Source organism: Acipenser ruthenus, chromosome 21 (assembly GCF_902713425.1).
Source record: "Acipenser ruthenus chromosome 21, fAciRut3.2 maternal haplotype, whole genome shotgun sequence".
Classification (NCBI taxonomy): Eukaryota; Metazoa; Chordata; class Actinopteri; order Acipenseriformes; family Acipenseridae; genus Acipenser; species Acipenser ruthenus.
This window is the reverse complement of record NC_081209.1, coordinates 23,596,175-23,610,059: the sequence shown is the minus strand read 5'-3', so window position 1 is coordinate 23,610,059 and position 13,885 is coordinate 23,596,175. Positions and strand designations below refer to the sequence as shown.

The window sequence follows — 13,885 nt, the reverse complement described above, 5'->3', positions numbered from 1 at the left end:
ATATTTTAGGTTTATGTATTTATCCTTAATGTATTTCTTAATAATGTATATGAAATGAATACAGTACAAATGAAATACCTTGTTCTGTCTGAAAACTGGAAGATTCCAGATCCTCATAAGCTTCAGTCTCATCTTGTGGTTTATAACCCAAGATGAAATCCTCTTGAAAGACATGAAGAAGTTGCGTGGTTGAGCCACACTATATTAAAAAAAATAAATAAAAAAAGACCAAGATAGACCATTTTCTTACCGTAGTTTAGATTATTTTTAAATGCAAATGAACCTCAGTCAACAACTATCAAAACAATTCAACGACTTTTAATTCGTTTAACATAAAACTCACAAAATAACCGACAAAAACAACCCTCTAAATTACAGCATATAGAATTTTACCACAGTACTTTCCCATTGTTATACTAGGCATTTACCAGTGCGCCATGTGTTTTAATATGCTTTATTACTTTTATAAGGGTAATGTGTCTTTGTTGGTTTACAGGTGAGCTATTTTAACATTCCATTCCCCCAAGTGTGGAGGAATGTTGGAAGTAATAGTGCTTTCTTTCTTTCCTGTAATATTTGGACAAATACTATAAAAAAACAACAACAAAACAAACAAACAAAAAATACAAAATATGTTTAGATACCTGGTTTGTAATGACATCAAGTTCAATAATACAACCGGGACGAGCTGTAGACTGCTGGCTGACAATATTAAAGGCCTCACCAACAAGTTTCTAAAAACAAACAAGGATCTGATTATCAATTCATGTATCCATTCAAGAATTAAGGGATTCTATGTTTTACAGTTACATTAATCCGCTCTGGGAATATGTGCAATAAATACAGTGAAATTAAAAATCTGACATTGAAAAAGTGGTATTTATTATTAGGATAAATTAACATATCAACAGTAAGTTGTATCAACTTACAGATATCTCTGGATCCGAAAGTTCATCTAAAAGTTTTCGAGCATCAACCACAGCTTGGTACAGCCGAAGGTTCTTGCCATCGGAAGCCACAAAGCAAGCACTTGCAGAATTGCAGTAAGTTCCTGAATGTTAAAAACAAGTAAAAACAACAACTTTTGGAAGATTTTTTGGAAATCTTACAACTACGTTATGAGGGAGCATTGTTATAAGTGGATTACAAAATAAAACAAGGTCATTTCCATACAAAACTCACCAAGACAGTGGCTTGGTATCAGTGTTGGAAGCCAAGCGACATTAGAAAAGGCTGAAGTATGTAGAGAGTTAATTCGTGCCAACTCAGACACCCCTCCTGTGCATGATAAGGGTCCTATGTGATCCACACGCCAGAGAATCAGCTCACTGTAGATTGCATTGGGGTCATGAAATGTTCGAGTTGCTGCATTTTTCAGCTGCTTTCTCGAGAAACCCTTCTGAGGTTTCAAGGGCTGTAGTTTTTGCTTCACTTTTTCAGAGTCCCATTCGTTCTCTGACTCAGGAGTTAACAAAGCATTATGATGTGAAGAAGTCAGCAACAATGGAAGTACAGTATGACAGGCCAAGTCATTAAGATGGAAGCGATGTCCACAATATCTAAATTTGTGAGAGACAGTCAATACTGATGAGAAGGTAGACTTGTCTGCAAAAGTAACAGCCCACTGGTTCAGGGATCCATCTATGTGTTTTGACACCATCATTACTGCAGGACTAATGACAGGCACCACTGAATGGCCAGTTCCAGAGCCAAGTACATCTGTTTCTGATGCACTATGAGGAATGCTTTTAATTTTCTTCTTCTGTTGCCCAGAATCACTTGAATCTTTTTCAGTAAATGTACAAGCATACACCATGATGTTTTTACTGAGCGAGTTAGCATCTCCAGTGGGAAAAGCTACTGGAATGCGAGAAGAAAATGCAACCTAAAGGAAAAAAAAAAAGAAGATGGAAAGTCATGCATTTTAATGCCTAATTCACATAGGCATTGCAGTTAAAATGTAAATTATGAACCACATTAGATTTTGAGACTCCAATTATTGATAGTTCAATTTACAAAGGAAGTAACTTATTTAAAAATGTCATGTGAAATGCATTTACACAATATATAAAACTGTATATTTTACGTTACATGCAAAACTTAAATCAGCATCATTTGGAGAATTAGTCAGCCATAAAAATGTCATATAGTACCTGGACCTGTCTGAAGATTCCTGGGATGTATTCATCTAAATATTTTACATGCCACACTAAAAATGAGCCGTCTACAGGATGAATTGTAAAAAGCATATCCGGGTTCCTGTTCCACTCATTAACAAGTGCCTCCATTTTCCGATCAAGCAGCACTGTGGGGAGTGGCACACTAGCACTGGAGCCAGGGGACGATGCCTTGGGACTTCCTTCTTGTTCTTCTTCATGCTCGGATGACCCGTTATCCGAAACATCTTCCAGTTCTAGAATGTTTTAAGATTTAGAAATCATTAAACTGTGATAAACAACTCATGCAAATAAGTCTCACCCTCTATCAATCTGATTGGTTTCATGAGTTTAGAAACAGACTCCCTTATTTTGGGATTTTATTGATTTTTAATCTAGTATGAACATGAACTAGACTGTAAGCAAATTATTCTGTATCTAAAAAAGGAGGCCTCCTATTTTAGATATTCTGTATCTAAAATAGGAGGCTGTGTGGTCCAGTGGTTAACGTAAAGGGCTTATAACCAGGAGGTCCCCGGTTCAAATCCCACCTCAGCCACTGACTCATTGTGTTTCCCTGAGCAAGTCACTTAACCTCCTTGTGCTCCGTCTTTCGGGTGAGACGTAGTTGACTGCAGCTGATGCATAGTTCACACACCCTAGTCTCTGTAAATCGCTTTGGATAAAGGCGTCTGCTAAATAAACTAATAATAATAATAAAAAATAAAACGAATCAAAATAAATGAAACAGTTCTATATGCACACATAATCTTATACTAGCACTTGCCAGGATCAAACTTCTGTAAAATGTCTTGATCAAGGTCTTCACATCCTTGTTCCACCTGCTGCTCAGAGATCTTTCTTAGTTGCTGCATAAACAAATCCATGGCAGATGTAAAGCTGAGATCCTTATTGTTAAGCCAATGAACAACAAAGCCTCCATTTCCTTCATCAGATGTGAAAGCTGTCCCAGCCAAAGCAGGTGGAATAGCTGAAAAAAATAATTGAATCGTTTCTGTTTTATTTATTGCAGGTTTATTTTATATATATATATATATATATATATATATATATATATATATATATATATATATATATATATATATATATATATACTGTTCCTTTAGTATTAAATGATGGAGGATTACTAATACACATTGTTTTCTTGAGTTTGACTACCATCATCACTATAAATAATAAAGTAACACAAAAGTCTGAACAAAAACTGCCTCCTTAAACAATGTTAGGCTTTTGAAGTCAATTGCCACCCACAAATATTCTGTATACAAGACAGAGCCCAGTTGGTACGTCACCTGTGCTAGGGCTGATACTTGCTGCAATGTGAAAATGGCAGAGTGCATTAGCATGGTGAGAAATCTGCCTGTGCACATCATGTGAACCAAGCTGGCTTGGCAACAGGTCTGTGTGGGCGACCAGAGCTGAAGATCTCCTCCGACCTCTTCTCAGATGTTTAAAGTGGTGAATTGTCTGCAAGATACACAACCAATGAAATATAAAATCAATTCAGCCTTATTGGCAAAACGGCTTCAAGTATATGAAAATCTGCAAGTTTTATCTGCTGGTTATAACAATTGCATTGAGGGATAAAAACAAACTACTCAGAACGGATTTCCTGTAAGACTAGGATATCTTAATTTAATTACCATAAAAACCAGTGTGTAAGTCGATTTTCTAGGCATTTTTGGGGGCCTAAAAAGGGTGGTGCGACTAATACACCGGTGCGACGTATGCGCCGGTGTGTCTAATATTAAACTATTGTACCAGTGCCACAAATAATAATATACAAATGGGATGAAAAGCAAGGCGATCGCAATGGGAAAAAAAATAAAAGATCAATTGGAAAAAAAAGTATTTTAAAAACACAAAAAAGGTGTTTTCCTCAAAAAAGGGGCGAGCATTTTTTACGCCAGTGCGACCTATACAAGGATTTTTAGGGTACCTTCCATTCAATCACTTTGATTAAACATCACAAGCACGAATGTTTACCTCCAGAGCATGCTGTATCTTATCCTTCTGATTTCCGAGATGAGGAAGGCTGCTGCTGGAGCTAGTGCTGCTTTCAGTGATTTGGCCACCAAGAAGACTGTCCTCCGGTAACAAGGTTTCGGACCAGAGCCGACAGACCCCATCCTGACACGAAGTAAGCAGCACATTGCACACAGACCCTCTGTAGAAACACATACATACATTGTAGAGGCAACAAACTGTTAATATCTAGCACCACTTATTCATCACAACTTCTTATTTTTTTAAAAACCTTTTTCCCCTTGCATTGTATATCAAATTTAAACCAGAACTCAAAAAACAAAAAATGAATGTGTGGGGCTATTCTGGTAATACAAAAATGTACCATAAAAAATGGTGTATAATTACCATTCCCGTATACAGTATAGTGCAATAGGAAATGCTAACTATTTATGAATGTAATTTTCTTGATTCAAGTCTGTGATATTAAAATCAGGGTAATAAAGTATCAAAGTCACCAAAAAAAAAAAAAAAAAAAATGTGTGCACGCTTTGTTTATTACACTACATTATTATTATTATCATTTATTTCTTAGCAGACGCTCTTATCCAGGGCGACGTACAATTGTTACAAGATATCACATTATACATTATTTCACATCATACAGATATCACATTATTTTTACATACAATTACCCATTTACAGTTGGGTTTTTACTGGAGCAATCTAGGTAAAGTACCTTGCTCAAGGGTACAACAGCAGTGTCCCCCACTGGGGATTGAACCCACAACCCTCTGGGCAAGAGTCCAGAGCCCTAACCACTACTCCACACTGCTGCCCTTTCTCATTTTCTTGTTAGCACTTTTTTTGTTAGCACTTTCTCATTTTCAGTTTAAAAGCAAACAGAATGTTGTTGCTAACCTAGGCATGTATTTGCTGGTCTTTCGCCATGAAAAGCCTGTCACAGTCCGAGGATGTGCCAGGTACACAAAGGAGAAATGGACAGCGTCTGATTTTCTGTCAGGGAGATCCGGGATTACAACAGCAGACTTCCAGCCTGTGGTTGGATACCACACCTTCAATAGACAGTCATCCTGCAAAAAATAGTATGTTAGAAATACGGGTTTTACTTCCATCTTAAAAGAACACTAAACATACTGTATGCACATCAGCCTAGTAGGTCAAGGAAATGCATTATAATGGTCCCTATTCAGTGTAATTTAAAACTTTGTTTCTGTTTTAATGTCTGTGTTGATAAAGAAGCCAAAACCAGTTTATTCGATGTTTTATTTAATTCATCAAAATAGACTTTCAAACATTCTTTAAATAACCTATGAGTTTGTGAATAGGGCTCTATGTTTGTGTAAAGTCAGCAACAAGACTCCCTTTAGTGACCTCAAGGGTTATCTTACACAGCCTAAATTACTCTGTGATGCTTTGAATTATTAGTTTGAGATTCTTCTTACCTTCCCCGCTGTTGCAAAGTATTCACCATCAGAGGACCACTTCATAATATGAACAGATACTGCAGTCCTGAAAAAGCAGAAGCACCAAAAATAGTGAAACCTTACAATGCATGAAAAGGTCTGTCAAAGTAAATTTACTGTTTTTGTGTTGTTTCCTAAACTTAATAAAATAACCAAAATACTATCAAAAACCGTACTACTTGTTTCTATTTTTAAGAAGTGTGACTTTCTGTTGATTTTTGAAACTTTGCCGGCAGGGTTTTACAAACTTGCTGTATTCTTCTTAGCTTGCTTAGCAATTTGATAAACAATTTTAGAAAGTTACCGAAATTGTTTTATACATTCCCTGCATTTTCTTAAAATTAAAATGTATCCTTTTCTAAAGATTACCAAAAAAAAGTAGACATTATTTAGAGATTAAAAAGTGAAAATGTTCAACTTTCCTCCTGTGACCTCCGCATTCATTCTTTTGGTTCTACTAGCTCTACACTAAACTATAAATAAATTATACTTCACATTGCACTTGAAGCAATTACTTGGGTTTTAATGGTTAGTTACTCATCGTGGACCACCTTATGTTACCTTTGGTAAGGTAGTTCAATTAGTACTAATCAGGGTCTCTAAAAATAGCTGTAAATCATGGATTTAGAAGCTTGAGAAAGCTGTAAAATGTGACCATTAATTATTTAATATGACAGACGTCCAGAAATCCAAGGAATGTACATATGTAAAACTAAAACGGTCCAGAAGGACCGATATTAATTTTAACATAAGAAGTAGTCTCATTTTGCTGAAAGGGTGTATCATACTGGCTATTAGCAATAATGTTCTTCACCTTTATAACAGTTTAAACTCACAGTTCCTTGTATTATTGTGGTCTAACTGGCTTGCTTGATGTTGCAAATCCTTTTTCAATAGAATTGATGATGTGCTACTTTGAGGCAGCAACCGTTGACCGGTCATCTCATTGCATCCAATCATTTGATTAGCTGCTCTTGTTTTGCGGTTACTAAACTGTCAGAATGTGTTTGATTTATACAACCAGGTCAGGTTTTGCCTATTCCAGTCATACAGACTTTTGAAAATGTAGCTACCACCCACAGCAACATACTGTACAAAGGTATCATTTACTGTGAACGTTAAGTATACTGTCTAAAACACAAAGTATGCTTTTCTTTGCGATACAATCTGTGTGCAGGAGGCATTGTAATTATCTTTGTCTAAGCTATCACAAACAATACTTACTTGCACTGCCAGACATATTTCCAGTCATTTAAGACTGGTGGTAATCTATCATCTGCAGCTTGACTATCATCCTCCTCCAAAAGAATATCACCAGATGGCGGCGCCCATAGCTGCAGTTGGTCTGTTGCTGTTAATATCCGGTTACCTTTGAAGAAGACACAGATCAAAATAAAAAATGAAGAATTACACCATGTGCGTCAGAAATGCAGGCTTCATAAAAGTAGGTTGACGAATCAAGAACACATTTCAGAGGCGTAAGATGATGTGTTAAAACTGCAGGATGTCAGTCCAATAAAGGCTTGTGTCAATAAGCAACACTTTACCATTGTCTAACAAGGAAGTAATACATCTGTAACAATTGTATAAACTAAAACCTAACTTTAAACTGACATATTCAACTAATCACCAATCTAATGTCATGTATGCTTCTTGAAACAAATAGCCGGAATTAAAGGCTAGTATTAGATGTACAGGTAACTTCTTCTCTATTAAAGAATGTAATGTAACATTTTTCATTTTTGGTAGGATGGCCCCAGTTCAGGCTTAATCTTAAATCATAAAGCTGTTAATTGTCTTTTCTCCATTTCTGACAAGCATTTTAGAGACTACACAGATAGCAATATAGCTTTGTGCATTACAGCATAAATAAGCCAACTGCCTCATTCAGCCAACACATAGCTCAAAAAGGATTTTTCTGTGCTGTATGATTCTGCAGGATTTTTCCTGAGTCAATTAAATTGTTGATTGAACAGTACAAAGAATTAACAAAAGATTTTCATAATATGAAAAAGGTCAATTAAAAAATTAAATGCATGTTACCTTGTGGGTCCCATGCCAAATTGTAGGTCATAGAATTGAGGAAAAATTGTCCTGTCTTTTGCCATTGATAATTTAGCTGCTGGTAATGTAAATACAGGTTAGTAAAAACAAACTTAACACTCACAACACATTAATGTCACATTTATGCGTAGGGGTGAAAATAATAAATAAATAGATATTAAAAGCTATTTTAGCAAATAAAACATGCTATCAACACTGTGAATGCTGTGTACTTTGAAGCCATCACCTTAAAAAAAAAAAGTGAAGTATCATTCTCCTTCCCTTTCTGCTGACACTGCACGTTACACATGCCAGAAAGACGTGCCCTTCAAACTCAAAAGATATAAAATGTACTTGTCTAATTGTCCAGCTTTATACTTTTTTACATTTCTTTTTACTTGTTTCTTCACTATTCTAAGGAACAATTTCCATGTAAACCACTTGTTTTCAAATAAAAATGCACACCTTTTTACCAATATTGAAATACCCTTTCAGTTCCAAAAATATTATGTTAATAACACTTTTTTGTATTTGTGTTATTAACATTTGAGATGAGAGATTGGGGCAGTATTAATAATTAATGATTATTACCAGTAATTAGTAGTCCAAAGCATTTTTTTCACTTAAGCAAATGACAATCATTGGGACATATAAAACACCACTATACTTACATTGTTTCTTTTGTGGGGATTTGTAGCAACTGGTTCAAAAATGCACACTGTATTCCCATAGGAGGCTGCAATCTAAAAAACAGAAAGGAATAAAAATCAGTTAGGAGACCCTCTATATCACTATTGCAAATCACAATGTGCTAAATATACTGCAGCTTTATAAAACATAAAACAAAGTTGATACAAGTGTCAAGTATTTAAGGAATCAGCAGCTTTCAAAAATTATATATTCACATTTGTGTGTTCCTTCCTTAAAATGAACAGTTCTCTTAGGTCAAAGGTTCCCAAATGTATATGTTCTAATAATGTTAATCTTTGGACATTAAATCTGCAGAGTTATTAGTGATCACTCCCCTGCTCGATATCATTTAAACTGTTGGCAACAGCAAATAGTCTTAAGTATTTAAAATTACTATGACAAATGTTTTACAAAAACTTAATTCCCAGATCAAAACTGTTATAGCACATTTTTCTGCAGTAACCAGTAACATGTATCATTTCACAACTATTTTTTTTTTTTTGCCAGCAATCATTTTTCCACAACAGAACAGTTAACATGTTGTTGTTGTTGTTTTTTTTTAACATGCATTGAACATTTGTATCATACGCAGTGTCTATATATTTTGATTTGTTCAGAGTTAATATATTGGATTAAAACCTACATAGCTGAGGAAAAAAAAAAAACATTTCCATCACAAAACAATTAACTGTAGTGTTTATTTTTACACCCTTAAACACGAGATGAAATACTTACCCTTCCCAGCTGATGTGAACACTCCACGCAGCTCACTTGAATGTTTCCATGTTTAGCACCGGGAATGATCTGAACACACTCAAAGTCACTTGCCAAAATGACAATATCACATCCTGAGCCATATGCCTGAAATTATAGTGACATTTCCAGGAAATAAATTAGTTTGGTTTTATACACATTTCAACATACATTTTACCCACTTTTACAAAGTCTGCAATAACAAATAGCAAGGAGGAGGAATAAACCACCTCACTACAGTACTTCAAGCACTGTAGACAGTCTCTATTGACAGACAAAGCTGTTGAACCAGTATGTGTAAGCATACAATTAAAGAGGATTGTTTTGGCTTCCACCACTGTACTGTAGAATAAGGAAGTTATCATTGATATAAGTGATTATAATTAAAACAATAAGTGGGTTTATATTGAATGAATGGTTTTATTCAATACAATGGCCACATTGGAAGCAGCTGCAATGTGATGCTTTATTCCAAAAAGCACGAACTGCAGACTACGTGCTGAATATTTTCAATGACAGACTAATACATTTAGACTGCACACAATGCAGCACCTGTTGTTACCTAACCTGCAGGACGTCATGAGTGCTGCTATCAACACAATGATTTATTAATGGGAACATAAGAAATAAGGAACCTCTGCTATATGCACAGTAAATAATGTTAAAATACAAACTGAATTCAATACGAAAACAGCACTGTCATAAAATACATTTAACAATATTGCTGACCAAGATAATGGTGTAATTTTACAAGGTTGTTAAAATGACCTCAGACCTTGATGGTTAACACTTCATAAGACCTGCACAGCAGTATAGCTGCTAAACAGCTGAGTGAGACACTGCATCTCATATCTCATCAGGGCATTAAAGACTCTAGATCATGAATTAAAACCAGTCACCGTCACGCACAGGCCAGCTCTTTCCCAAAATAACCTCTTACAAATAATCTTAAAAAACGCTCTGTAACCCAGCATTGCAACATCAATCACCCTACCGAACAAAAAAAAAAAAATAAAAAAAAAATAATAATAATAATAATAATCAATTAGAGTTTATACCATTTAATCATACCATTTAAGCAATTGTAGCAAACAGTACTTGTCTTCACTCTACAAACACATTTGTGTAAATTTGTTTCAACCACAAAATCATTTTTTTGGTAGGGAGATATGACTTGAAAAAAGTTGAACTACATTTACAAAATCTATCATGACTAAAACAGACATGCAAAATGAGATGCACACTATATATGAACCCTAAGATACCTGAAGGTCAGATATTAAAGTAATAGCCTGAGTAGTAAGGAGTTTAACACAACATGTTTTTAGGCATGATGGAATCAAGACCCATTGTAACAGCTAGTGGAAACCCTGGCTAATGCAGGCAGCTACAATTCTAAGCAGACTGCCATCTGTCACTCAGATTCTGCAAATATTATATCTTATGCAAAAATAAACTGCTAATTCAGTTGTCTGATTGGATAAGACGGTTCCTGTGTACAACCTGGTGTTTGTTAACCTTCAGAAAACTAAATTTCTGTCTATCTGAATAGTGCATGTTTTCTGTTTTTAAGCTTATGGTAAAACCCCTCAAATCTATGTATTAAAACAATTTGCTAAAAATAAAATACGAACAAATTGTTGCAAAAAATGTGTTTTTGCACATTTTTATCTGAAATAATTTACCCTAGAATATGGAGGATATGCATTGTGGGCTTTAATCATGTCAATTTCCGTGCTCCTTTTTAATGTATTTCACAGTAACTTCGCTCTAATTTATATATATATATATATATATATATATATATATATATATATATATATATATATATATATATATATAAAAACAAATTAGGCATTAAAGCCGCATCAGATCTGATCATCACTGTATTTTTCCTATTTGTATTAAACTGTGGCCTGCTTTGGCAAGCAGGCGGCGGTTGTTGAGATATTTTGAAGGATTACAATATTTAGTATTATTTCTATTATGTCTAAACACTTGGAATTGTTAATTTTACTATCAACAAATGTCACACATGTAATCGTGTTAATGACTGGTCTCCACTGTTGCTGCACATGACTCATGAGAAGGAGACCACTTTATTCTTATTACTATATCTTTTACCTCGCTTGGTACACTGCTGTGCTACTGGAGACAGTTACCAAGTCATCACTATTGATGAAGGATTCAGGTGCAACCTTTTTGCACAGCACAGAAGAAAGCACTCCATTTTTTTTTTTTTTATCGTATTGCAGCCAATACCCGTTTATTTATTTTTAAACAGAGCATTGCAGCCTAACAGTGTTTAATTAAAAACAATAAAAATACAAATTTTAAAAAAGTATACCCAGAAAATAATAAGTCTTGCAGCGTTCAGTTCTGACTTGCTGTTCCCTATGCCTGAACTGGTACAACAGATTTAGAACCATGCTATTTTAATTCTTACCGTGAAAGGAATGTCATTGACGCTACCGACAGAATAACAGCTGTCTCCCGGATTGACAGCTCCGGTCAGCACCTGGTGAAGATGCATTTTTTTCTCCTTGCAGTAGACGGATATTTAATTATTTACACCGACACTCTTCCTCCCTCGGTTTCTCCAGAATTAAAAGGAACCTCATCCGTCCTACCGCGGCCTGTTTGTATCTTTTTCTAAATGAACCTTTTTCTATATTGAAAAAAATGCGTAGAATTACATGTAAAAAAACACCTCATCTGTACAATTTCCCTGCTGGTGCGCTAGACTTCCCGTCTCGGTTCGGTTTCAAACACAAATACCCGGATTATACCCTTTGGTGAACGAATGGGTCTCTGTTGTTAGCACGCGCACTCTCTCGGTCCCAGGGAATGCGCGCCGCCCAGTCCCTTCAAGGTTGCGAGAGCGCGCACCACAAGAAAGACAAATGGTGTGCGCGTTCACAGATATCCTCGGACGTGTGGCAACAGACAGGCAGGCAGTGCGGACCGCAGTGCATACTCAGGGCTGCAGGGGATCTGGCTAAATACCTAATTTCTCTACAGTACTAACTGTAGGTTTTTGTCACGATCCTCATCAATTGTAGGCACTGTATTTAAGCACTCCCCTATATGTGATATGTGTGGTTCTGCATAATGATTATAGAAGACTGTGTGGTCCAGTGGTTAAAGTCAAGGGCTTGTAACTAGAAGGTCACTGGTTCAAATTCCATCTTTGCCACTGACTAACTCACTGTGTGACCCTGAGCAAGTCACTTAACCTCCTTGTTAAATCAATGTCCTATTGTAAGTGATTCTGCATATAATGCACAGTTCACAGCCTACCTCTGTAAAGTGCTTTGTGATGGTGGTCCACCATGAAAAGCACTATATAAAGATATTATATATTATTATATATATTATTATGATTGCATGGGCGTCCACTGATAGGTGCAAGGGGGCACTTGCTCCCCCCTGGAATCTGAATTTACAATAAATAAATAAATAAATAGTTATACAATGTTTTTCAGGAAAATGAATAGACTGACCTTTAGATCTGTGTTGCCTTTTTTTAAAACGTATATTCAGTTATTTTTTTTTTTAAATAAACAAATAAAAACAGACTACCTCTAATTTTCTCCGAGAGACATCCTCCCTCTCTTACGTGTCGAGACAAGTTATACACACACACGCACGCACACACACACACGCACACACTCTCACACACGCACACACTCTCACACACGCACACGCACACACGCACACACGCACACACACTAGGGCAGGGTTTCTCAAGCTCGGTCTTGGGGACCCCCTGTGCCTGCTGGTTTTTACTCCAACTGAGCTCTCAATTAACTATACCCTTAATTGAACTGCTAATTTGCTTAATTAGACCTTTTTACTTGTTTTCAGCTCTTAAACAGTTGCAGATTTCAGGTTAGCTATAACATTTTATAAGTAACTTGAACTCCTTCGCAGGATATCATTTCTGAGCTCCCACCCCTCCAGGAAACCCTAATGGAGGCATATTTACAGTATTGGTTTCCATCGGATTCTAGCTTAAGTCTGAGTTGTTAATGTAAACAAGGCTTAGAAGAATTATTATGCAATACAAAACCACGTTACCCAACTACTTTTAAACACCTTGCCCCCCCCCCCCCCCTAGAATTAATTCTGTGGATGCCCATGAATGATTGATACTTTTGGAAGATAATGTGTGTAGGATAAGCTATAGGATAAGGATAAGATATAGGGTAGGAAAGCGGTTCAATGGGATCCAACTGGCAGAGGAACACAACGGGAGTGACACAACAGGTCAGCTGGGGAGTGATTTCAAGGGATGAGAGCGAGAGCGTGTAGCTTGAACTGCAGCCTGCAAACCAAAGGCTTTAAAGAGGTAATAATAACCAAGGCTTAAAAAGCATGGCCAGACCTCTCGTTATAAAGCAACTATATCTAAAGTACTATTGCTTGCAATCATTTTGACTTGAGTGAAGTGCACCAATGCTGTCCTGCTCGGCTCTTTGACCCCCACACTCACTTTCTTGCATAAGAAAATCATGTGAGTGTTCATGTACGTTTCATTGTTTGAATGTTTAGATGTTTGTACGTTTGTTTGTTTCTATGGAAGACTCTGAACTTGTGAATGCCTTGTTGAATTGATCTGAACATGTGAATAAAACAGGCACAGTTACCGACTTTTAAAACACACCCTAGATCTAGCATGAGCGTCATCATGTGTACGGTCACATTGGTGGTTTAGGTAACAACCTAGTTCATTGTAGCCTTGTTGACAACATGTGACTTGACTGTGAA

The 13,885-nt window shown here is 36.1% G+C and overlaps 1 protein-coding gene across 5 annotated transcripts in view; it reads right to left on the bottom strand.

The window, feature by feature from the left end:
* LOC117427893 (dmX-like protein 2) overlaps positions 1-12,053 on the bottom strand; it is a 35,732-nt gene extending 23,679 nt beyond the window's left edge. For 2 of the 5 annotated variants that reach the window (XM_058995140.1, XM_058995143.1), the window contains exons 1-15: positions 11,562-12,053; positions 9,098-9,223; positions 8,344-8,415; positions 7,673-7,751; positions 6,854-6,998; positions 5,609-5,675; positions 5,064-5,236; positions 4,164-4,344; positions 3,470-3,644; positions 2,944-3,147; positions 2,154-2,413; positions 1,183-1,885; positions 930-1,051; positions 645-734; positions 79-199 (exon numbers count right to left, since the gene is read on the bottom strand). In XM_058995140.1, coding sequence (XP_058851123.1) covers positions 79-199; positions 645-734; positions 930-1,051; positions 1,183-1,885; positions 2,154-2,413; positions 2,944-3,147; positions 3,470-3,644; positions 4,164-4,344; positions 5,064-5,236; positions 5,609-5,675; positions 6,854-6,998; positions 7,673-7,751; positions 8,344-8,415; positions 9,098-9,223; positions 11,562-11,648 — 2,605 coding nt within the window. In that variant the 5' untranslated portion in view covers positions 11,649-12,053. The remainder of the gene's footprint in view (positions 1-78; positions 200-644; positions 735-929; positions 1,052-1,182; positions 1,886-2,153; positions 2,414-2,943; positions 3,148-3,469; positions 3,645-4,163; positions 4,345-5,063; positions 5,237-5,608; positions 5,676-6,853; positions 6,999-7,672; positions 7,752-8,343; positions 8,416-9,097; positions 9,224-11,561) is intronic. The other 3 variants (XM_058995139.1, XM_058995142.1, XM_058995141.1) reach the window with 2 other exon arrangements.
* Positions 12,054-13,885: the final 1,832 nt, after the last annotated feature.